The 26,900-nt window shown below is 39.2% G+C and overlaps 2 protein-coding genes across 3 annotated transcripts in view; one reads left to right on the top strand and one right to left on the bottom strand.

Moving 5' to 3' along the window:
- Positions 1–12,009, bottom strand: part of SCYL2 (SCY1 like pseudokinase 2) — a 70,226-nt gene extending 58,217 nt beyond the window's left edge. The window contains exon 1 of one of the 2 annotated variants that reach the window (XM_015152527.3): positions 11,744–12,009. The gene's annotated coding sequence lies outside the window, so the exon portion shown is untranslated. Of the gene's footprint in view, positions 1–10,736 lie in introns of both variants that reach the window. The other variant, XM_077952433.1, reaches the window with a different exon arrangement.
- On the top strand, positions 11,998–24,440 carry DEPDC4 (DEP domain containing 4). The gene is given in 10 exon segments (XM_015152558.3): positions 11,998–12,264; positions 15,404–15,707; positions 15,709–15,816; positions 16,937–17,082; positions 20,255–20,444; positions 22,734–22,801; positions 22,804–22,953; positions 23,905–24,006; positions 24,009–24,046; positions 24,135–24,440. Coding segments are annotated over 10 exon segments (1,509 nt in total). The 5' UTR covers positions 11,998–12,071; the 3' UTR covers positions 24,345–24,440.
- The last annotated feature ends 2,460 nt before the right edge of the window (positions 24,441–26,900 follow it).

Here is a 26,900-nt window from a genome sequence, read left to right as displayed (position 1 = left end):
TGAGGCAGGCAGATCACGAGGTCAAGAGATGGAGACCATCCTGGCAAACATGGTGAAACCCCATCTCTACTAAAAATACAAAACTTAGCTGGGCAAGGTGGTGCACACCTGTAGTCCCAGCTACTTAGGAGGCTGAGGCAGAAGAATCACTTGAACCCGGGAGGAGAAGGCTGCAGTAAGCCGAGATCGCACCACGGCACTCCAGCTTGGCGAGGAGCAAGACTCTGTCTCAAAAAAAAAAGAATTTCCCCAGATTTGGCAGAAACAACACATGCCAGAGAACAAGTGAATGAGGTCTTTAAAACTGGTAAAGGAAACTGTCAACCTAGAATTCTATAGGTTGGGGAAAAAACTTTCAAAACTCAATGTAAAATAAAGACATTTTCAGAAAAACAACAGATAATCACTATAAAAACTAGTAGAGCTGGGAGGACCACTTGAGCCCAGCAGTTCGAGACGAGCCTAGGCAACATAGTAAGACCCCATCTCTACAAAAAATAGAAAAGTTATCCAGGTATGGTGTCACCTGACTATAGTCTCATCTACTCAGGAGGCTGAGGCAGAAGAATCAATTGAGACCAGGAGGTGGAGGCTGCAGTGAGCTGTGATTGTGCCACTGTACTCCAGCCTGGGTGACAGAACAAGACCCTCTCTCTAAGAAAAGAAAGGAAAAAGAAAAAAAAAACAAAGTTTTTAAAGCAGAACAATAAAAATAAAAATGATGTAGGTATATAAAAAATACTTTTCATGTCATAATATCTTTAAAAGATAGCTGATCATTTAAAACAAAAATAATAAAAATGTATTGTGCTTATAACATATGTAGAAGAACTGGCACGAGAAAGAATAGGAGGGGGAAATGTAAGTATATTTTTTAAAGATCCTTACATTATATGTGAGGCAGTACAGTATCATTTGAAGGCAGGTTGTGGTAAGTTAAATGATATATACTGTAAACCCTTGAATAAAAAATAACTACAAAATAATAAAGTGATATAACTAAATTATAAAGATAAAAATAAACCCTAAAGTAAACTGAATAAATATAAAAAGAAGCAGAAAAGAGGAAGGAAAAAAAAAAACAAATGCAGCAAATACAAAATAAATAGCAAGATGGTTGACTTAAATCCAACCATATCAATAAATTACATTAAGTGTAAACAATTTAAAATTTCAATTACAAGGCAGAGATTGTCAAATTGGATAAAAAAGCAAGACCTAACTATATGCTGCTTACAAAAACCCACTTTAAAAGTATAAAAACACAGGTGAAAGAATGTGAAAATATACCAAGTTGGAGTGGCTATATTAATAACAGAATAAGCTTGAAGACAAAGAGGTCATTTTGTAATGACAAAGTTGTCAATTCACCAAAAAGACATAACAATACTAAATATGTACACACCCAATAAGAGAACTTCAAAATAAATGCAGCAGAAAGTGGCAGAACGGACAGAAGAAATAGACAAATTCATAATTATAGTTGGAGACTTGACGAGTTCTCACTTAGTAACACAGAGCAAGCAGGAAGAAAATCAGTAAGGACAGAGACTTCAACAGCACTACCAAACAACCTGAACTAAAACAGTCACTCTACAAATGACAAATTGTTTTCATGTAGACATGTAACATTCACTAAAATGAACTATATGTTTGGCTATGAAACAAGTCTCGAAATATTTATAACTACTGAAATAATACAAACTATTTTCTTTGACTACAATAAAATTAAACTAGAAATCAATAATAGATTAAAATACATAGAAAAACTGCAGATATATGGAAATTAATCAACACTTTTTTTTTTTTTGAGACGGAGTCTTGCTCTGTTGCCCAGGCCGGAGTGCAGTGGCACAACCTCGGCTCACTACAACCTCCGCCTCCTGGGTTCACGCCATTCTCCTGCCTCAGCCTCCCAAGTAGCTGGGACTATAGGCGCTCGCCACTACGCCCGGCTAATTTTTTGTATTCTTTAGTACAGATGGGGTTTCACTGTGTTAGCCAGGATAGTCTCTATCTCCTGACCTTGTGATCCGCCTGCCTCGGCCTCCCAAAGTGCTGGGATTACAGGTGTGAGCCACCACGCCTGGCCAATCAACACTTTTAAATAATCCAAGGGCTAAAAAAGAAATCACAAAGAAATTTTAAAAATATTTGGAAGTGAATGAAAATGAAAATTTGTGAGTCGTAACTAAAGCAGTACTTACAAAGAAATCTATAGTTGTAAATGTTTATATTAGGGGGTTTAAAAGTCTGAAATAATGGTCTAAGCTTCCACCTTAGGAAGTTAGAAAAAGAGAAAATTAAAATAAGTACACAGAAGAGGAGGAATCAATGAAAGAGTTTAATGTAATTTGAATTTAATGTAATTTAATACTTTATTTAATGGAGAAATGAAAAAGAGGAAAAAAAATCCAATGAAGTAAAAAAAAAGTTTTGAGAAGATCAATGAAATCAGTAAAACTTTAGCTGCATTCATCAAGAAAATTGTAGCAAGGTGTAGTGGCTCATGCTTGTAATCCCAACACTCTGGGAGGCTAAAGCAGGAGGATCACTTGAGCCCAGGAGTTCAAGACCAGCCTAAGCAACATAAGGAGACCCTGTTTCTACAAAAAAAGAAAAATAAAATTTGCAGGGCATGGTAGTATGTGCTATGGTCCCAGCTACTTGGGAGGCTGAGGTGGAAGTATTGCTTAAGCCTGGGAGGTCAAAGCTGCAGTGAGCCATGATTGTGCCACTCCCCTCTGGCCTGGGTGACAAAGAGTGGGATCCTGTTTCAAAAATAAAAATAAAAAAAGAAAAGAAAAATTTTAAAAGACACAAATGACCAACAACAGAAATTCCACAGATTCTAATCTTAAAGCTTCTACATGAATAGCATATATCATCAAACATTTAAGGAAAAAAGTCATACCAAGTCCACACAAACTCTCCCAGAAAACAGAAGAGGAGAGGATACTTTCCATTTCATGTTATAGAGTCAGTATTACCTTGACATCAACACCAAATAATGCCATGGCAATAAAACTGCAAACCAATGTTCCTCGTTAATATGTAAAAATCCTTAAGATATTAGAACATCACATCCAACCCCATAACCAAATGGGGTTCACTTCAGGAATGCAATGTTAATTCAACATTTAAAAATGAATCCATGTAATTCACATTAACTGAATAATGAAAAAAAGCAAGATAATCTCAGTAGAAGCAGAGAAAAAAATTGACAAAATTCAATACCAATTCATAATCAAAACCCTCAGGAAACTAAGAACAGAAAGGAACTTCCTCAACCTGATAAACAGCATCTTTGAATATTTACAGCTAATATTATATTTAAAGATAAATACTGACCACTTTTCTCCCTAAGTTTCAGAACAAGGTAGGTATACTCACTTTTACCACTTCTATTCAACATTCCAATAGAGGTCCTAGCCAAGGCAATAAAGCAAGAAAATGAAATAAAAGGCTTTCAGACTGTGAAGAAAGAAAACAATTTATTCCCAAATGACACAACTGCATACACAGAACATCAGAAGGAATGAATCTACAAAAAAGCTACCAGAACGAATATATAAGTTTGGCAAGATAGTAGAATACAAGAACAACATATTTGAAAAGATTGTATTTCTAGGCTGGGCATAGTAATTCATGCCTGTAATCCCAGAACTTTGGGAGGCTGAGGTGGAAGGACTGCTTGAGTACAGGAGTTTGAGATCAGCCTGGGAAACATTTCCCAGATCAGCCTGGGAAAAAAACATAATTTTTAAAAACAAAAAGTTTTTAAAAATTAGCCAGGAGCAGTGGCACATGTCTGCAGTCCTAGCTACTCAGTTGGCTGAGGCGGAAAGATCACTTGAGCCTGGGAGGTTGAGGATGCAGTGAGGCGTGATCACACTAATGCACTCCAGCCTGGGTGACAGGGTGAGACCCTGTCTTGAAAAAAAAATTGCATTTCTAGGTATTTCTATTAGAAAATTTAAAAATTAAAAATAATGTTTCAAGGGTATGAAATATCTATGAATAAATTTAACAAGCTATGCAAGATCTATACAATGAAAACAAAAAACTGCTAACAGAAACTGAAGAAAACCTAAATAAACGGAATGATATACTATGATCATGAATTGGAAGATTCAGTATGGTTAATGTGTCAATTATCCTTAATAATCTACAAACTCAACGCAATTCAACCAGAATCCCAGCAGGCTTTCTGTAGAAAGTGACAAATTGATTCTAGAATATTACTGTGAGAAGGGATTCACAGGCTTTACTAAATTGTCAAAAGGGTCTATGGCACAAACAGTTTTAAAGTCCTATCACTTTCCAAATTGTCAACTTCCATGTGTACTCTTTCCTAAAATTGATTTGCCTGAGACCAAGTCTATGTCCTGAAGATTTTCCTTAACTGCTTCTTTCTTCACAATTTTTTCCCACTTGACTAAAACAAAGTATTTCTCTCAGCCATCCCAGTGTTACCGTAGGCCATCTTCCTAGGTGTAAAAAATTTTGTGGGAGGAGGGGGATGCAACTTGTAGATTTAATTCTAAGAGAAAGCCACTTAAGAGTAAAGCACAAGGAAGTTTGGTAAGAAATACTGAAGGAGGCTATACCTTGCTTCTTTCAGGACAGATGTTAATCACAACAAGAACACACGCTATCTATCACAGAATTACAGTTAAGAAGATGGTTGTCACAGAGATATAAGAACACATTTCAATTGATAAAATCCAAGGTTTTGATGAAGTAAAGCACTATCACAATATACAACAATTTAGAAATTAGATATTGTGCAACTATTTAAACTCTTAACAAAAACTCCAGATGTGATCAACTTTAAAAATGTGCAAAAGGAGCACACATTATTCAAAATTATTTGATACACAAGCAAAAATATTTGAAGACCACTGATCTCAGGTAGTTTGTATCCCGTTTTCTCTATCAACAAAATTTTACTTACGTAAGTATAACCCACTTTCTTCTATTAAAGATTTGAACTGTCTATAAATGGAAATGGAGACTCACTTTCCCTTTCTAATTTAATGCTGCATTTTTGTAAGCAGCTAGAAAATGTAGCTACTGTCATTATGAAAACATTTACTGGCTATGCCAAGTTGTTCTCTAGGAACATCTGCTATTGATTTTGATGGGAAGGTGAAAGGATACAAAATTCTATTTAAAACCATACATATCCATTCCTCTAAGGCTGCCTGATAAGCTACATATTAAATGCCTTGCACCTTGTTATACACTGAGAATACAGAGGTTCTGCTTTTTAGGGACTCCATCCAATAGCAGACTCAGTCCTGCAAAGAGTTACAGCAAATAACCTGTGGTAAGAATGTACATGCTATGGAAATATTAAGATGGGCTCAAAACTATAAAGTATTTTTCAGGTAAGAAAAGGCAGAAGAAGTATTCCAGAAGGGATTATAATACCATGTGCCAAGATTCGTAAGGGAGGAAGACTATGGTGTGGTCTGAAAACTACAGAGTTCCATATGAAAACAAAGCGTATTTTCAGAATTGATATTCAATTTTGAGGTGCTATCCGTCATCCAGAGTCAACACTGGTGTACATATGGCAGAGAATAGGCATGGAAATTCATTTGGTGGTTTAATATTTACTGAGCATCCACTATGTATCTGATACCATATGAGAAACTGGGAAGGAAGTGAATGAAAAGCTATGAATCATCTTACATCAAAGGGGAAGACAGACAAAACCACCACAGCATTAGCCTACAGGTGATAAAATGCTACAGAATATACATGCACAGTGTTATAGGAACAAAAAGAAGAGGAATAGAATGTTTCCCAAAAACCGTCATGCTAGAGGAGTAAACTGGATAGAGAATAGGAGAACTGTAGGAGTAAAATCACAAAGTGAAAACCAAGTTCAGTTAAAAGCTAAAGAAAAAGGAGAAAGTATGGCTAAGGGGACTAAAAAGCCAGATCACCAAGGACATTGAGTAGTAAGAAATCAAGCTATGGAAGCCACAGAAGGGTTTCAGGCATAAGTAAGATGATCAATCACTCTATCAAGCAGAGTGGAAGATATACTAAAAGTGGAGGCTGAGAATACGGCAAGACTGAAGAGAACTTCAATATGCAATTCAGGGATATTTATAATTCAGAATATATACAAAGCAAGAAAATAAAGGAAACATGGACAAGGAAGATAGAGAAGAGATGGTGGGTAAAGGAGGTATTTCAAAGGTGCTAGTTATACAGATTTTGTATTTACATGTTCAACTACATTATATACTTTTATGCGTTATATTTCACATTTTAAACAAATTTTTAAAGGGAGAAAGGTTGCTGAATTACAAAAATAGCAGTGAGAAAGGAGAAGAAAGGAAAAATTAAGAAACAATTTAAAACCAAGAGAAGAAAAGGACAAAACTAAGAAGTCTACCCCACCTCCAATTTCAGAGTCTTGCTGGAAGGTGAAGCCATTTACCAAGACAGGACATATAGAAGCCAGTTGTTTTATGAGGGAAGAACTCAACTTTGGACATGTAGAATTTGAGTGCCTGAATGACACTCAGATGGAGGTATCTAGTAGGTTTTTAGACATGCAGTCCAAAAACTTAGAAAAAGCCGTCCAGACTGAACGTAAAAATTGGTGCACCATGAGCCAGTATGGTAGACTATGGCCTTGAAAAATATCACCCAAGGAGACCCAAGAAGAATACCATGAAAATTACAGAAGGTCAAGGACTGAGTAATCTCCAAGGAGCCTGTAAAATAAGACCTGAACTTAAATTTGAGATTTTGAATTATTAGCATAGCCATTTGACATGTAAGAAACTTAGAGTCCAAATATCTTTTCTTAAAATTATAGCTTTTCATTTTTCCTTTGGTTAATGAAGAAAAAAGCCTATATTTTCCAATGACAAAATTATAAATGATGAAAATTCTTATTCATGTAAGGCATTTCTCATTGCATGCCATTTATTATAATTCACTAGAAATTCAATCATCTTCCCTTCCTAAATCTCAGCCAAAATAGGATTTGGGGTAGCTTCAGTATGATTCCAAGATTGTATCTCTCTACCATCTAGCTCAGCCATCACCTGGCTTTCAGTAGAACCAGAATGTGAATCTGTTGTAATACTAGATTTTGCGTGCACCTGGCAGAAAGTCGGATGAGTGTTACAGCATTTGACAGCAGGTGGCTGAAAGGAACTGGCAATTCTTTCAGTCCTGCCTGCTCATGAATTCTAGATACAGCAAGAAATACAACAGGTAAAATTATATTTATGCTTAAGAAAGACTTCCTGAATTTTCAAATAACATGAATACATACAGTCCTATACTTCCCCAGGAATATATTTTTAATTTTGTCCCCAGCTTCCCAAGCTTACAATCCCGAGAATAAAATATTAAAAAGCAGAATGAGCTTCCATTTTTGTTGAAGTCACTGCAATGCAAATAAAAAGCTTATTGTAATTACATCTGGCAATGAAGTTACATTTAATAACTTTCAGTCTCATGGCACCTAGCAGAGACTAGACTTTCAAAAAGCACAAAATAATAGACACTGACTACAAAGAACAGCAATATAAAACAAAGAAACTCAAAATAGTTTGCTTTATCCCTTAAAGGGGCACAAAGGTCTGAGATTTGTATGTAAATGCCTGAAAATAAGAGAATACCATTTATATAATCACTTATAGTTATTCAATGAATTTTTGTAATTCTAAATAAAAATTACATTCAGAAGACATGAAATATGGTTAAATGCTTCACAAAATCTGGGGGAAAAAATGTGTGCTTATACTCCCATATGCAGTACTTAGCTGCTTGTATTTAAAGAAAGATGATCTTAAGATACCTTCTCTCTCTTTTTTTTTTAGCTGCTCTGAAAGGAGCAGGGCTAACCTTAAGGCCAGAGTTGGCCTTAAGATGTATTCTTGAAATATACGTTTCTGTTTGTGGGAGCACTCAGAGATTACTAGAAGTTTTTAAAAAGAAAGTTTTCAAAAAATGGATAATGCTCTTCTTTGTTCTACACAGAAATCATGTTTAATCTTATTCAGAACAAAGATTAAAACAGCTGAGTACAATCATTCTCTTTACAATTATAAAAAGTATCTAATTATCAGACACAGTTGAGCCAGAACAGATTACAGAAGACAAGCCTGATTTTAAAAATGAACATAAAAAACTGAAGAGACTCAGCAATGTACAGCCAAGTTAGTACACGAATTATTAGGTACCTACTAGGTGAAAAGCACTATGCTTTTCACCATGGGTGAAAGCAGTGGGAGAAACAAGAAGTAAAACATTCAGTTTCCGTCGTTGGTCACAAATTTTAAGACCACTGTACAATAAGATTTAAAAAGCAACATGTGGCCAAGTACAACGGCTCACGCCTGTAATCCTAGCACTTTGGGAGGCCAAGGCAGGAGGATCACTTGAGCTCAGGAGTTTGAGACCAGCCTGGGCAACATAGTGAAACCCTGTCTCTATGTAAATAAAAAAAAAAAAAAATACAAAAAAAAAAAAAGCAACATGAAATTTTAGGCAACATATGCTTAAATATCAAATTAGTAATTTAAACAATAAGTAAGATCTGAGGAAAAATTACATCCAAGTTTTTTGAAGCTATTTCCAGTCCATGTAATTAGTGAACTATAGTTTTTACAACAAGAAGTTAATCAGATTCTTGAAATTATTGTAATTTTTTTTAAAGCAGTAGCAGAGGGATGACAGTTTATCTCTATGCAGGCCTTCCAGCTAGAGAAGAGGGAAAAGGAATAACTGGGTAGGAAATTAGACTAAATGATTATTTCCTTAAAGTCTACAGTTCTTCCTTAATTTAAGAAAGCATAAAATCTCGGCCAGGCACGGTGGCTCACGCCTGTAATCCCAGCACTTTGGGAGGCCGAGGCGGGTGGATCACGAGGTCAGGAGATCAAGACCATCCTGGCTAATACAGTGAAACTCAGTCTCTACTAAAAATACAAAAAAATTAGCTGGGCATGGTGGCGGGCACCTGTAGCCCCAGCTACTCGGGAGGCTGAGGCAGGAGAATGCCGTGAACCCAGGAGGCAGAGAGGTTGCAGTGAGCCGAGATCATGCCACTGCACTCCAGCCTGGGCGACAGAGCGAGACTCTGTCTCAAAAAAAAAAAAAAAAGTATAAAATCTCAAATACAATGTATGAAAATAAACTCATAAAACACAAGTACTGTCTAAGATAGTGGTTTTCAAATTCTGATGAACATCTAAATAACCTGGATGACTTCTTAAACCATATAGATGCCTATGTAGTATCTCAAACCTTTGGAATCGGAACCTATAAAGATGAAGTGTATCTGTATCCTGAGAAAGCTCCCCAAGTGATTCTGATGAACAGCAAAGTGCTAAAATTAAGTTAAATGGTTAAGTACACACTCTTCAGTGGTAAGGAAATCTGAGTTCAAATGCCAATTCTAATATTTACTACAGCCATGACTAACTAACTACCCACCCTAACACTATTTCTAATCTATAAAAAGGGGAAAAGCTAGCTATACCTCAAGTGATTGTTATAAGGATTAACGGTGATGATGAGGTAAATGTTAAGTACAATTACTGGCACATTCAGTAAGCATAAAATGAATTCATTTAACAAACATTCAGCACTTACACATCAGGAGATGAGGAAGGTCTAATTAATTTATTAAGTATTAACAAACATGGCAACTCTTCAATGGTGTGGTAAGAACATATAATCAGGAGAATCTATTCTAATCAGGAAAGTCTTCCCTGAAGTGAGCTGAATGATGAATAGGCATAATTGGCTAAAAAAAGAAAGGAAGGGCATTTCCAAGCAGAGGAAGTAGCATAACCAAAGCCACACACTTGAAGCAGGAGAACAGAAAAGACAGAGTGACTAGGGGAGAAAGGGAATGTCAGAAAGCACAGTGGAGATGAGATTGGAAAGGGGACCAACTATGCAGGGCTTGTAAGGCATGTTAATGTGTTCGATTTACTTAAAAATAGTGAGAAGCCACTGAAAGATTTTAAACACAAAGACAATGTTATTAGGTCTACATTTTGAAAAAGTCACTAAGTCTGGTGTGGAAAACTACAGGAGACAACAGTAGATGCAAGCAGACCATAATCAGGAAGCTAGGGAAGTGGTCAAGATGAGAGATGGCAGTGGCTTGGAACAGGAGGACTACTGTTACAGACTAAGAGTAGACAAGAGTCAAGAGATATTCAAGAGGCAAAATCAACAGGACTTCATGAGAGACTGAGTATGAGGCATGAGAGAGGAACTGTCAAACTTCAACTTCTATAGAAAAGAATGGATAGTGATGCTACCCACGGAGTTAAACACAGTAAGAGGAGCTATTTTTCTTCCTGGGGTGAGGGAAGGGAGGTATATCATGAATTTCAAACATGTGAGTATGAGTAGTTATTCCCAGTAACAGGGTTGATCTGTACAGGAAGTATTCCATACTACACAAGTACAATGTGCCTGTATATATTTTATTGGGTATTTATGAATCTTAGAGACCAAATAGGTTTCTGCATGTGAGTAATGTAAACCTAAAAAGAATGAAGGCCCTCACCTTCCATTAGGTTCCCTTCCTTTACACAATCCCCCAAAAGCATTCTTTAAGATTACAGTTTAATGTTGCCTCAAGAAGTAATTTATATACTCAGCTGATTTCATTTTTAAATATTTTAAAAATATTTGTGCTAAAGAATAAGACAGCAAACCAAACAACAACAACAAACCTGCAAAGTCCAAAAGGAATCTTCAAGCATCTGACTTTCAAGCCATCACCAGAACATGACGGGGTTTTACAGTGACAGGCTGATTTGGAGCATTTTTGCCAAACTATTTATTTTTCAGAACGGAGACATGCTACTTAGAAAACTCACTCATAGAATCCAATGTTTTTAAAAAGTGTCATCACAAGTAATTCCTGAGTTTCACGTACTAAAAAACAGTTGACACCTTCCAATGAAGTCACTACAGGCATATAGCGCTTTTAAGCGGCTTGTCTGGAGCCTCCTCGAGTGCTTTAGAAGGTGGATTTGATAATATGGTCTCCTTAATTACGGATCACAGGTATGTGCTCAGTCAGAGTCCAAGAAGTTTTTGCAAGCTTTATCGGTCTAAACCTTCCTCCATCGGTTCTCTTCCGCTTAGAAAAACAAGACTGCAGGAGTAACCGGTGGGGTTTTTTGTCTTAACAAAACACCTGCCCCACCCACCTCACACACAATAACCTTCCATTCCAGAACTAAAGCTACTGTCAGAGAAGGACTGCGGGCGGCAGGGCCCCGGCTGGTGACCCAAGCTACCGAATTCCAGATCTCAGAACTGAGGGGAGCTCTCTCACTCGGTCCTAGAGTAGTGTCCAATGTCCCCGAAAGGTACCACGTTCTCCACCACCGAAACCCGAGCTCCCCAGCCGGCATGGGGGGCTCTCCCTCCGGCAGCTGACTCCGATCCCCGGTCTCCCGTCGCCTCAAGGCCTCTTCCGAGGACTCGGCCCTCTCGGATCAGCTCCCCGGAGCTCGCTGGTCGCCCAGCCCTGCTATGAGCGGGCGCCGACCGCCGATCGCCCGGCCGGCCGCCGGCAGGCCCGTCACCAGGCAACATTCACCAGCCCAGGCGGCCCTGGGAGGCCTACCCCGGGCGCGAGTCCTCCATTCCCTCCTCGCCGGCCCCGGGAGCCCAGGCGAGAGCGCGGCCAGTGAGGGAGGTTGCTCGGTGCCGGCGGCCGGTCACTTACCTCTTCCTTCTCCTTCCAGGAGGGGCGGTGCTGGGGCTCTTTCCCCCCGCCCCCCTAACAAACGCCGCCTGGCTATTCCTGCTTTGCCTTGGTGCCTGGCCGCTGACTCCGGCTTTACTCCATATCCTCCGCCGCCCCCGCGGTCGCAAACGTCGGAGCTGGAGGAGGGAAGGGGGTGAGGAGGGGAGGGACTGGGGACGAAGAGTAAGGGAGGGGGAAAAAGACTAAAAGACCTGCTGGCCGGGGGCATGACGTCACTTCCTGCTGGTTCGGAAGAGGCGGGGCCAGGACTTCTCTCCGCCCCCTGGTGTCAGTTGGGGGCGGGGCTATGGTGCCAGAGGAGGAACCAGCACGCGAGCTTGTGGCGGTTCTTTTGACTCCGCGGTTCCGTAGACTTGGCAGTCAGAACGAGCTTCCGGGCCCAGGGCTGAACGGGCCAAGTTCCATGAACCGTAGAGGTGGCTTCTGCCGGAAAAGGAGGACATGCGGCCCTGTATATCCTAGCCAAAGGTGTAGTGAAGGTGGAGTGGGGAGCTGAGGGGAGCGGGCGGCTGGGACTCTGCTCCTCATCGGGCCAGGGCCCCGCCCATTTCCTAGCCCGCCCCCTTCGTGGTCTCCCAGGCACTGGACTGGGGGACCCAGGACTGAGGCTTTTTAGGGGTTACTCTGGTGAAGTGCCCTTGGAGCATGCAGGAAAGCATTTTTTCCCAAACTTTAATATACATACGAATCCCTAGGATCTTGTGAAAATGCAGATTCTGATTGAGGAGTAGGGTCTGATAATCTGCGTTTCTAATACATGTCCAGATGGCACCAATGCTGCTGGTCCCTAGGCTACACTTAGAGCAACAAGGGGTTAAAGTACTAGAGGGCAAGTTCCTTGAGCTAGAGGAGTGATTTCTTTAATCTAGCCTACTTGTTTAATGAAGGTTAGAGAGGTAGATTGTCCATGGAAAACAGCTAGGCTCCACCGCTCTGTCTTCCGCCAACTCCTTCGAGTACCCTCCTGCCCAACTCCGCCCATCACTTTCTGGCCTCCCCTCCTCAGTCTACGCTCTGCCCACAATGTCTGGGGATAAGATTTCTGGAGTGATTAGACGGGTGACTTCTGTTACAGAAGGAATTTGAGGGTGGTGGATTTTTATTTGTCATTTTATCGTAAACATACGTGTAGTTGGGCATACCTTTTGCGGTTATACGTAGTCGGAGAAGAGAGCTTAAATTCTTGGATTCTACCCACTTCCCCCTGCAAATCTAGAAAAACATTCTAGATGTTCTAAGTTATTCCCTTATCATTCTTTAAATGTTTTAATTAAAATTTTACTGGGGTGGGGAAGAATGAAGAATGACTACGAACTATAGGTTTCTTTGTGGAATGATGCAATGGTCTGAAATTAGACAATAGTGATGGCTGTACAACTTTGTGAATGTACTAGAAAACACTGAATTGTACACTTTAAAAGGGTGAATTTTTATGGCATGTGAACTATATCTCAGTAGTTTTTACTGTCTCCAGTTAATTAAAATATGAATTTATATGTGCCCATTATAACAAGTCGGAAACATAGAATAAAAAATGATGTTAACTTGACTGGGCTCAAATGAAAAACATATATTAAAAAATGAACATCCTCTTTCATCAGCCACCATTACAATCCTTCTTCCCCAAGGTTACTCGTTTGAAGTTTATTCTTCCAGTTCTTTCTATTTATTTACATACATTTTTATGTAGGTTGGGAATTCATTTTTACCTAAGTAGGATAATAATATACAAGTTGTTCTGCTCAGTTCATTTTAAAAAAAATTTTGTTTTGGGTTTTTATTTTTCCCTTCTTAATGAGATCCTTGCACACTATAAACATAGCTCTACTTCATTCTTTCTAATGGCTGGCTACTATTCTATAGTAAGGGTATATCATAATTTAACTGTTTTTTTCAGGTAATAGACTGTTGTTGTTTTTTTTTTTTTCCATTGCCCAGGCTGAAGTGCAATGATGTGATCTCGGCTCACTGCAACCTCCACCTCCTGGGTTCAAGCAATTCTCCTGCCTCAGCTTCCCAAGTAGCTGGGATTACAGGTGCACGACACCATGCCCAGCTAAATTTTTTTGTGTTGTATTTTTAGTAGAGATAGGATTTCACCATGATGGCCAGCGTGGTCTTGAACTCCTGACCTCCACCTGTCTCAGCCTCCCAAAGTGTTGGAATTACAGGCGTGAGCTACCGAGCCTGGCCAACCGTTTTTGTTTCTAATTGAGACAAGGTCTCACTCTGTTGCCCAGACTGGAGTGCAGTGTGGAGGTCATAGCTCACTGCAGCCTTGACCTCCCCGGCTCAAGTGATCCTCCCACCTCAGCCTCCTGAGCAGCTGGGACTATAGGAGCATGCCACCATGCCCCACTAATTTTTTGTATTTTTTATAGCGTCTCCCTGTGTTGCCCAAGCTGGTCTTGAAATCCTGAGCTCATGCGATCCTCCTGCTTCAGCCTCCCAAAGTGCTGGGATTACAGGCATGAGCCACCACTGAACCTGGCCAGTAATGGACATTTTTATTGTTTTTAGGTTTTCATTATTTCTCAGCAATTTTTTTTTCTTTTTGCCCAGAGAAGTGAGATTTCTTTTATTTGGAGAGTAAGTTCAGCATGTGATAAGGACTGTTTTTTTTTTTCATTGCCCAATATGTTCATGTAAGATAAGGCACATCTTTATCTAAACCCCTTAATTGGGAGCAACAGTGGAAGCACTTTCTAGAGCCCAGTATCTCTGCAATGTTTGGTAGTTTCATTTCATAATTTAGATAATTGGGTTATATTCAAGTATTCGACTCAAGTGGGTATGTGACCCTCTGTTTCGTTTTTCAGCAAACTTTTTTTTTTTTTTGGAGACAGAGTCTTGCTCTGTCACCAAGGCTGGAGTGCAGTGGTGCAATTTCAGCTCACCGCAACCTCCACCTCCTGGGTTCAAGAGATTCTCCTGCCTCAGCCTCCCGAGTAAGTGGGATTACAGGTGCATGCCACCACACTCAGCTAATTTTTGCATTTTTAGGAGAGGCAGAGTCTCACCATGTTGGCCAGGCTGGTCTCGAACTCCTGACCTCAGGTGATCTGCCTGCCTTGGCCTCCCAAAGTGCTGGGATTACAGGTATGAGCCACTGTGCCTGGCCTCAGCAAACTTTTTAAACAGCTGTTTTAAACAATTTTAAAAAATTGATTATTTAGTTCCTTGCCTTGATCTCCCTAATGAAGAGCTTACCATGGTTCAAAAGGGCAAAAAGAAAAGGCAAAGAGTTTGGTGAAGCCACAACTCTGTAATAATCAATACTCAAATGTATTTGCATTACTTTTAAATGTGCCCTAAAATAACATTCTTGAAGATTAAGTATAGCTAGTAGTTAACCATGTAATAAGGGTATATAAATTTAGGTAATAATATATTTCACATCAGTAAAGCAAGTTCCTAGGTTTGCTCTGTTTTTATTGGCAGACCCACATGGTGCAACTGAATAAATATACTATAGTTTATGTAAGATGTGAAATGACACATAAGAAGGATGTTAGCAGCAGATATGCCTTCAACAGGCATAAGGTTGTCAAAACTGAAAAGTTTGCATATTTTTGTATAATCTAGATTTGTTAGAAATGTATATTTAATTTTTTTCAGGACGCTCTGGTCCTTTTCAAGCTACTCAGCTATGGGATGGTATTATTCACTCTCTTCAGGCCCAAGTGAAAATAAAAAGAAGGAGGCATCGTTTACGAACATACGAAGACTGTTTTACTGGTTCTGATGCTGTCAATGTGGTCTTAAGTCGTCGTATGCAAAATACATGCCTAAGTAGCAATGAGATCTCTCGTCTTAAAGGAGTTCGTCTTTGCCAAGTTCTAATGAATCACAAAGTATTTGAACCAGTAGGAATGAAGAAGCTTTTCAAAAAAGAAAAGGAATTGGAATTTGAAGATTCCAACACGTCTCTACACGTTTCTAGGCAATAAATCATCTTACAATTGTTGCAAAAGACAAAAGGATGCTGAGAATGAGTTCAATGATGAAATAAAACCAAAAGAAACCTTGAAGTTAGTGTTACCTAAGATACTGTAATATATTTTATTTAGACCCTAGAAGAACTATCTTTATTGCGCTAAACTCGAATGTGTACTTTTTTTCAGAAGCCAATTAAAAAAAAATCCATGTAAAAATTAATACACTTATGCATCTCCTCTAAAACTGGAATGATGCAATAGACTAGAATTAGATAATAGTGATGACTGCACAACTTTGTGAATGTACTAGAAAACATTGAGTTATACACTTTAAAAGGGTGACTTTTGGCCAGGCAGGGTGGCCCACGCTGAGGCGAGATGGACAGGAGTTCGAAACCAGCCTGGCCAATTTTTGCATTTTTAGTAGAAAATTTCTACTAAAAATTTCTACTAAAAATGCAAAGTAGAAAATTTCTACTAAAAATGCAAAAATTAGCGGGGTGTGGTGGCAGGTGCCTGTAATGCTAGCTATTCAAGTGGCTGAGTGAGGCACAAGAATCGCTTGAGCTGGGGAGGTGGAGGTTGCTGTTAGCCAAGATTGTGCCACTGTACTCCAGCCAGGGCGACACAGTGAGAATCTGTCTCAAAAAAAAAGTGAATTGTATGGGATGTGAATTATATCTCGGTAGTTTTTACTGTTCCCAATATAGCAGCATCTGTTGCTGTAACCAAAAATATATGTTATTCCTTTTCCTTTACAACATTTTGTTTTCCTTAGAGCAAATACATTTTTGTTTTCTGTTTTGCTTAGTTGTTGAAGACATTATCACATACATTTTTCAGAATTTATACCAGGAAAAACTATGTCTTCTAAGGAATGGATATGCTTTCTAATTTTGAAAAATGACTTAGCCAATGTATTAAAAGCCAAGGTTTTCTGGAAACTCAGATCAAAAACTTTCTCTTCCATCATAACAACTATGTTAACCTTAGAATTAGCATATATGCTTTTCTTCTTGATTTAGAATTCTAATTTGTCCTCTTTTGGTGATAGTCTATTAAATGAATTATTTGCATATTTTATTATAAGCTGCCTGAAATCCTTTTTGGAAATAGAGAATGTATGAATAAATTTTAATACATTAATTTAAATGTATATTTGAAATTTTGGTTCTGTGTATAATGAAAAGAGCCACATATTATTTTTTAACAGACCAGAATATGAAATGATTTCAAATCCTCTAGCACAAGAGATTGGTGAGGAAAGAATTGAGGAACTTATTCATACAATAAATGGGAATCCAGCTTTATGTCCAAATATCACAGTTCAGAAACCTTTTCTCCGGCTTTCAAAAGAAGGTAATTTGTTTTCATTATTGTTTTCAGAACTTGGTAAGGAAGAACTAACTTCTTTTTAACAGGTTCTTATGAGCAGTTTCAAGGTCACAGCAAAATAGAGCAGAAAGTACAGTTCCCGCATACCCCTTGCTTCCACTCACACACAACCTTCCCCATTATCAACATCCTGCACCGAAGTGGTGCTTTTGTTATAATCAATGAATCTACATTGATACATCATTATCACCCAAAGCCCATAGTTTACATTAAGGCTCAGTCTTGGTATTGTACATTCTATGGGTTTGTATAAATTTTTGATGACATATATCTGTCATTATAGTATCATACAGAATAGTTTCACTGCCCTAAAAATTCTCTGTGCTTCATCTACTCATTCCTCCGTTCTCTCTAACCTTAGGCAATCGCTAATACTTTCACTGTTTCCAAGAACTGACGTTTTAAATGTGATTTAAGTAGTGTATTAGTGTGTTGACTCCCTCCTCTTCCCTGTAGGAGTTTTCTTCTACAGAGCAATTACATCAGGTAAGACAGGTGAGACAGTATACATCTAGTAACACTTAATTCATTTTTTACAATGACCATGACCAGATTAACTGGAGGTGCTATAGTCTGTACTACGAGAGAAAACATACGGACTCACCACAGTCCTTAGTATTTGTACTGCAAGACCATCTTCTTATGAGTGTATCCTTTGTCCATTGTATATACTCCTCCCAAACATCTTCCTACTCTTTCCCTTTCTCACAACAAACTAGCTAGACTACCTATTGCACCACTCCCCTTTACTATGTACTTCATCTACTAGTGTTTCTCTCCTTAAAATGCCACTAATGGCAGAAAAAAGAGCACCGTAGCCAGGGCAGTTAGGAGAGATATATACAAAATTCATTAATGGCCCTTTACTCCATTTGGTCAAACCATGACCAGAAGCAAGACTAGTCATGACTTGCACGCTGGAGGAGTATGATTTATCAACAATAGTTAACATTGGCATGATAAAGGAAATACAAGGTGCCCAAAGAAAGGGTGTGGAATTGAGAAGAGGAACTAAAAGATAACTCTCTTTTTTTTTTTTTTTTTTTTTTTGAGACGGAGTCTCACTCAACATTGCCCAGGCTAGAGCGCAGTGGTGTGATCTTGGCTCACTCCAACCTCCAAGTGATTCTCCTGCCTCAACCTCCAGAGTAGCTGGGACTACAGGTGCCCACCACCACACCCGGCTAATTTTTGTATTTTTAGCAGACACGGGGTTTCACCATGTTGGCCAGGCTGGTCTCGTACTCCTGACCTCAAGTGATCCACCTGCCTCAGCCTCCCAAAGTGCTGGTATTACAGGCGTGAGCCACCTCGGCTGGCCATCGAGACACAGTTTCACTCTTTCGCCCAGGCAGTAATTTGTATATATTTTTCTCTCTTATTGTTCATATTTTGGGGATTTTTTTGTTTTACCTACTAGGAAGTATCTTCAAATGTATCCTCCAGTTTTCTTACTGATACCTAAAAGCACTTTTCATTTTTTTCTTTTTTTACTTTTCCTAAAAGCACTTTTAACTTCTCAGAATTTCCTTTCTTGTGGCATCCTGTTTTTGTTTTATGGTTGCTTGTTTTGTTTACCTTTATATCCCTGGCACTTAGAACAGGAGTTTGAGACTGCAGTGAGCTATGATCATATTATGGCACTCCAGCCTGGATGACAGAGCAAGACCCTATCTATCTATCTATCTATCTATCTATCTATCTATCTATCTATCTATACATTTTAGAATTTCACATGAAATCTCCCATTTTTATACATTAATTTTCTTCAAAGTACTTTATAACCAAGCAAATCGTGGCTGTGGGCCAAATTTAGTCCACAGGCCACTGGCTTGGGAGCTCTGCAGGAAACTTACTATAACATTGCTTTTGTAATTTTGTTAGATTAAAGGAAAACCAGGCTGGTCCAAGTGCAATGGTATTTACAACTAATTGATTACAACCAGTTACAGATTTCTTTGTTCCTTCTCCACTTCCACTGCTTCACTTGACTAGCCTTAAAAAATAAAAAATAGGTCGGGCACAGTGGCTCATGCCTGTAATCTCAGCACTTTGGGAGGCCAAGGCAGGCAGATCACCTGAGGTCGGGAGTTCAAGACCAGCCTGACCAACATGGAGGAACCCTGTCTTTACTAAAAACATAAAATTAGCCATGCGTGGTGGCGCATGCCTGTAATCCCAGCTCCTCAGTAGGCTGAGGCAGGAGAAATCACCTGAACCCAGGAGGAAGAGGCTGTGGTGTGCCATTGCACTCCAGCCTGAGCAATAAGAGCAAAACTCCATCTCAAAAATAAATAAATAAATAAAAACAGGCCGGGTGCGGTGGCTCACACCTGTAATCCCAGCGCTTTGGGAGGCCAAGGCAGGTGGATCACTTGAGGTCAGAAGTTTGAGACCAGCCTGGCCAGCATGGTGAAACCCCATCTCTACTAAAAATACAAAAATTAGTCTGGCGTGGTGGTGCACACCTGTAGTCCCAGCTACTCTGGAGGCTGAGGCAGGAGAATCGCTTCGGCAGGGGAGGTAGAGGTTGCAGTGAGCCGAGACTGCACCACTGCATTCCAACCTGAGTGGGAATGCTACTCTGGTGGCTGAGGCAGAGTGACACTCTGTCTCAAAAAATAAGTAAATAAATAAAAATAAAATAAAAATAAAGGAAAAACAAAGTATTAATTATGATGATGGTTAGGGTGATGAAAAACTTAACAGGAACTTAACAGGAATGACTGGAAATCCAAGATAAAATTGGCCTAATACTGTATTTTAGTTTAAAAACAACGAACTACAATTATCTGTGTTACTATAAATAGAAAGATAAATAGTAATCTTATATTCTTTCAGATGTATAAGTTATAAGCATGACTAGTAGTTTTTTATATTTGGAATGTGTCTTTATGATCAGCATAACAAAAAATTAATATGGCTCATAACTCTGATGTTTAAGATCAATCTTGAAAAATTGTAATATAACAAGTGTAAATTATCTAATCATTAAATTAACCCATTATATTACTACTGAACCAGTTTTGCTTTTGTATTATTTAGAAATAGAATTATTTTATAATATTGGTTGAATGTGTATGTTTTATTTGCCAATCTTGATCATTGCATTACTTTCCTTTTCAAGTTATACAAGATGTTTGGAAAGAACAAACATTATTATGTCTTCTTTGATCGATTCACCTTCCATTCTTGGACAATATTTTGGAGCCTCCAGTTAAAACACAAAATCTTCTATTAAACAAAGAGGAAGATCTTGTTACCGCTAATACTTGCCTAGACAGAAAACTTATTCCAAGTTTATGTCTACTGAATAAGTGACCATTGTTATTGTCAAATAATTTATAAACAGTTTTTTTCACATATTTGCCCTTGCTATTTTAAAATGTGAGAAAATATTCATGTTATAAGCTGATACCATCTCTCTTTTATAAATTATCATTATGAATCCCCATTTGATCTAACAAAGCCATCGGTCATGACCTACAAGATCACTGGAAATCAGAGTGGTTTGGTTCATATGAATTCATTTATATGTCAGTCGTCTTCTCCCTGCATCATCCAAAATTCTGTCATTTCCATTTTATTATCCTAAATAATATAGCCATCCCAGTTTCTACCAGCTTATTTATCCCTGCCCTAGAAGAATCCATAGTCTAGAAGGGGAGACATACATGAGAGAAAAAATTATAATCTGACGAGATAAGCCCTATCATAACATCAGCCTAATTTGTAGATAAGAGATTAAGGGAACCCTGAATGAGCCTCCTTTCCCGTTTACTCCCAACTCCAAGCTATTTCTCACTTCTGAATAAAGCAGCTGATGGAAACTATAGGCATTAGACCTTGAGTACTATTGGGATTCCAGCAGGGAGAACTGATATAGTGCTTCCTCCTATGTGAGCCAAACAAGGAAAGAAGATTAGACACCAAAGCTGAGGACCAGAAAACGTCGTATCTTGTGAAGAGATTAGTGATCAGAGACCTCTGGACCCTCTTAGTCAACTGTGGTCCTGTTTGTACATGGCAGATTTCTCTTATTCGCAATAGGCCAAGAAAGACCCAAACAAAGGGCTGAGTCTTCCTGCCCTTGAGTCAGGGGTAGTATAGGGACACCAGAAAAGAAACAGGATTTCTGCAGGTGCCTCTGCAGGGAACCCACAGGAGCCAGTCTGCCTTAAAAAGCTTCCAGGCAGAAGGGGCAGGTTATCTGTAAGAGAAAAGCAATCAAACTTTCATTAGTCTTTTCATCTGCAATACTAGGATCTAGAAGACAATCACACATATTAGGCAAGATGTACTATTCATCTGTCAGGAGAAAAAAAAGAGAAAGAAGGAAAGAAGGGCCAAAGGGCCTGTAATCCCAGCAACTTGGGAGGCTAAGGTGAGACGATTGCTTGAGGCCAGGAATTCAAGGAAGACAACATAGCGAGACCCTGTCTCTCTAAAAAAAAAAAAAAAAAATTTTAATTAGCTAGGCATGACAGCACATGTCTGTAGTCTCAGCTGCCCAAGAAGCTGAGGTGAAAGGATCACATGAGCCCAGGAGTTGGAAGTTAGAGCGAGCTATGACTATGTCACTGCGCTCTAGCTGGGTGACATAGCGAGACCCTGTGTCATATTTAAAACAGAAGAAAGAGAGGGAAGGAGGGAGGGAGAAAGAAAGGAACAAAAGGGGAGAGGGAGGGAGGGAGGAAGGAAAGAAAGATATTTGAGGATTATAAAGAATTCAGGCCAGGCACAGTTGCCCACACCTATAATCCTAGCACTTTGGAAGCCCAAGGCAGATGGATCACTTGAGTCCAGAAGTTTGAGACGAGCCTGAGCAACCACAGCAAAACCCCATCTCTATAAAAAATACAAAAATTAGTCGGGCGTGATGGTGCACGCCTATAGTCCCAGGTACTCGGGAGGCTGAAGTGAGACGATTGCTTGAGCCCAGGAGGTAGAGGTTGCAGTGAGCCGAGATCATGCCACTGTACTCCAGCCTTGGCAACAGAGTAAGACCCTGCACCAAAAAAAAAAAAAAAAAGTCAAAAAAAAGGGACATACCCTTAAGGGAAATTACAATAAATACTAACCTATCTTGGCAAAACCTGGGGATTGGGAGGGCAGCAGATATGGAAAAGGGAGAAATAAAGGCCTTCTAAAGGAGTCACTGGAGGGCAGGGGTGACAGGACCCTGAATTTCTTATCTTACTGTGGAAACAATGTATGGTGGGGTAAACAGTACATCTAGGTTAGGGAAATATTTGGTATCTTATTTTCAAATAATAATAGAACCATATGCATCTCATCGGAGCAGGAAAAGGTAGGGTAACTACTAACAAAATTAGAAATAAATAATAAAGCGTTCATTAAAAATTATTTTAACTTCTTGAAAATAAAGGTCCATAAAGGTGTGGTGGTATTCAGTAAGGAATACAGCCATTCCCTCTCATACAGTACTTCACTCATCCAGCGAAATGTATTGAAATGCTTCTCCCAAAAAATAATTTCTTCTTTAGATTTATCTAGCTTTAATAAGCTAGTTTTTATCATGTTTTATCAAATAGTGCTTTAGTTAAATGGAAATGTTAACCGTTGCTTTATTTTGGTTTGCGTTTTCCCTCTAGGATCAATAACTAGCTTAATGCAGCAATTGAATGCTTGGAGTATTTCCCTGACCAGTTAGTAGTTATAATTAGCAGTTACTGCAAAACAGAAATGAAGAGACAAGATTGAACAGTCAGAAGATACTCTTTGATGTCATAGCAAAATACTATGCTCAAGAGAGAGATTGCCTATTAACTGATGAGTATTTTGATATTCATTCAGGACTTATTGAACTTTTAGGTAAGACAGGATGTTTATACTTTAATTTTTAGTGTAATAAAATACTTTAAAATATACAAGTTGAAATAGAAAATTGTGTATACTCTATGAGTATTACATTTTAATATTTTTCTTCTATGATGTCAAGGTACTTCAGGAAGTCTTGTTTTACTTCACTACTATTGCCTACCTTGTAGATTCTATTATCAAATGTAACTAATATAGTATAGTGCATAAATCTAAGGAATACATCACAGAGCATCGCAGGGACATTCTAAGAAACATGATATAGCCGTGCGCGGTGACTCACACCTGTAATCCCAGCATTTTGGGAGGCCGACGCAGGGTGAGTCACCTGAGGTCAGGAGTTCGAGATCAGCCTGGCCAACATGGTGAAACCCCGTCTCTACTAAAAATACCAAAAATTAGCCAGGTGTAATGGCAGGCGCCTGTAGTCGCAGCTACTCTGGAGGCTGAGGCAGGAGAATGGCATGAACCCGGGAGGCAGAGCTTGTAGTGAGCCGAGATCGTGCCACTGCACTCCAGCCTGGGTGACAGAGCGAGACTCCGTCTCAAAAAAAAAAAAAAAGAAAGAAAAAAGCATATGATATAGTATAAGGATTTAAGAACTGAGGTACCTAGAAATACTAACTTCTGAGTTATTAATTTGATAAACTTTCAGCAAAATAAAAAGTGAATGACATGTCATTTTTTAGCTATGTAAGTGGCCATATAATTTCATGTTAAAAACAAAATAATGTTCGATAATGCTGGATATAGCTACATCACATATTACATAGAATTATATAATTTCCTGTGTTTGAAATATTCCATAATAAAAAGTTTTAATTGTAGAAAAGAACCTGCAAACCAATACAACATTGTAGCATTTTAATTGACTACTAAATAAATACTTACTATACTCTCCATTTTTCATCCTATGCTTTGTTTTCTTTGTAACCCATATAACAGAAAATGAGAAAAGGGCAGAAGCACTTGAAGCAATACAACTATATCTAAGATTGCTGTTGCCGAACATTAGAGAAGAATTACGACGGCTACTTACTTTTATGGCGTGGCGTCAAAGCCCAATGCCTACAAGTTGCAAAAACAGGTGAAAAATTTTGCTAAGTTTTACCATTTTTTTGCTATTTTTTTCCTTTAAAAACCATTTATGCTAATGTTAATGTTTCTGTTTACAGTATGATAATAAAACAGTGGTCCTGAAAACTCTTGCCAAATCAGTTTCGCAGACCAAATCATTATTAAAAGTGTGGGCAGAACAACTGGTCTGGTTTCTACTGGAGTACCACTCTGAGCTCTTCAAGGTATCTCTGGCATTTTGCCTGGGCACTTTTATTACTAAGCTACTTGTGTCAAGCAAAAAAGAAAATCATTCACTTAGTAAATAATTTACTAAGTACCTATAATGTGCAAAGTTTAAAGAAATGCTGACTCCCCACACCCATAAAAGAGAAGGAAGGAGACTTAAAACCATTTTGTTGGCTGGGCACAGTGGCTCATACTTGTAATCCCAGCACTTTGGGAGGCCGAGGCAGGTGAATCACTAGAGCCTAGGAGTTCGAGACCAGCATGGGCAACATAGCAAAACCCCATCTATACAGAAAAATAACAGACCGAGCACAGTGGCTCATGCCTGTAATCCCAGCATTTTGGGAGGCCCAGGTGGGTGGATCACCTGAGGTCAGGAGTTCGAGACCAGCCTGGCCAACATGGCAGAACCCCGTCTCTACTAAAAATACAAAAATTAGCCAAGTGTGGTGGCACGTGCCTGTAATCCCAGCTACTTAGGGACTGAAGCAGGAGAATCGCTTGAACCTAGGAGGCAGAGGTTGCAGTAAGCCAAGACTGCATCACTGCACTCCAGCCTGGGCAACAGAACAAGACTCTGTCTCAAAAAAAAAAAAAAAAGCAAGGCGTGGTGGCACACACCTGTGGTCCCAACTACTAGGGAGGCTGAGGTGGGAGGGTCAGTTGAGCCCGTGAGGTTGAGGCGGCAGTGAGCTGTGATCACACCATTGCACTCCAGCATGGGTGACAGAGTGAAACCCTGTCTCAAAACAAAGCAAAACACTTACGAGTAGCAGTAGCATTAGTAAAACATGGTCTTAATATATTTTGAAGCATTTTTGCAAGAGTTTTTTTTAGCCTCACTATTGTATTTTAGTACCAGATAATAGTATGAATACTTTTAATGGTGTTATTTCTCCAAAGCCTCTATAAAGAATTCTCTTTCTTCTGTTTCCTTGCTTAAAAATGCGTCTAACTGGGCACAGTGATACATGCCTTTAACCCCAGCTACTCTGGAGGCTGGGGTGGAATGACTTGAGCCCAGGAGTTTTCAACTAGCCTGGGCAACATTGCAAGACCCCATTTTATTTTTAAAAAATTTTTTGTCTCATGTCATAATGCAACATATTGATCCAAATTTTGTAACAGTTCTGTGACCTTAACTGAACTTTTTTTTCCATTATTTACAAGAAAAATGTGGCACTAAGTATATACAATAGAGGCAGTCCTCATTAACATTAAACATTTAAAAATGTTTCATTCCCCCCGAATTTTGAATGAAACCTATTTTAAAAGGTCATTTGTAAGTCAATTGTTAGGTACTCTACACCTAGTTTTTCATCCAAATAAATAAATAACAGATGGTAGTAAGGGCCCAGGTTATGTAAATGTTTAATACTACAGTCACCAAAGTAAAATTCTCATATGTACTTTTTCTCGTATGTAGTTTACCTGCTAAAATGGGTCCCAGATTTCAACTAGCAATTTAGAAAGAACACTTCCTCTCCTCTCTCCTCTTCTGTACTACTCAGCCTCTCTCTGCTTTCTTCTTTCTCACTCTACCCCCTCCTCTGCATAAATGAATCTGCCTCTTTCCTACACGTGGTACAGATATTAGGAAGGATTTTTTTCATCTTTCTACCTCCCCCTTCATGTTCAAACTAGCAGTGTCATAAGGAAACATACTAGTTCAGGTCAGGTGCAGTGGCTCATGCCTGTAATCCCAGCATTTTGGGAGGCCAAGGCGGGTAGATCACTGGAAGTCAGGAGTTCGAGACCAGCCTGGCCAACATGGTGAAACCCAGTCTCTACTAAAAACACAAAAAAATTAGCCAGGCGTAGCAGCAGGCACCTGTAATCCCAGCAACTTGGGAGGCAGAGGCAGGAGAATCGCTTGAACCCAGGAGGCAGAGGCTGCAGAGAGCCAAGATCGGGCCACTACACTCCAGCCTGAGCGACAGCACGAGACTCCATCTAAAAAAACAGAAACATATTGGTTCAAGTTTTGTACCAGGCCACAAATGGAGACAAGCAACTTGACATGGGCTGGAGGAAGTTGGGGTATGAGAATCAGGAAGTGGGGAGAAGGGCCCTGATGGTTGGTTTCTAGAGATTAGAGGCTGACGTATTTCAGGGAGGCTGAGGTGGGGATATTTATGATAGGGGCTCTGGAACGTGCCACGCTTGTTCCTATTACAGAGCTTTCCCTGTTCTGTTTACCTTTGACCGCTGCTTTCACTCTAGCCTCTTTCTCTACTTTGTTTTCATAGTGGCACTTACCACTACCTGAAATTATGTGTATTATGTATTTGCCTATTTTGTTGTTGTTGTTGTTGTTAAATTGTCTTTCCTATGAGAATGTAACTTCCCATAAATTCGGGAACTTGATCTACTCATTCATCACCTGTAACAGTACCTGGCACATAACAATCACTCACTCAATTTTTATTGAATGACAGAATGAATTAATGGGGACAGCATCATGGCTGGAAAGTGGCAGGATGGGTGGAAGCTAATGAAAAGGTAGCCTGTGAGCCAGGATGAAGGAGCTATCTAGACCTGAGCTTTGGGATTGTAGGGCTAGGGCATGCCCTCTATAACAGTATTAGTCAATGGATTATTTCTCCAGATATGTGTAGTAGTCTGGGATTACCTTT

The sequence above is a fragment of the Macaca mulatta genome, chromosome 11 (assembly GCF_049350105.2).
Source record: "Macaca mulatta isolate MMU2019108-1 chromosome 11, T2T-MMU8v2.0, whole genome shotgun sequence".
Taxonomy (NCBI): Eukaryota; Metazoa; Chordata; class Mammalia; order Primates; family Cercopithecidae; genus Macaca; species Macaca mulatta.
This window is presented reverse-complemented; position numbering and strand designations above follow the sequence as displayed.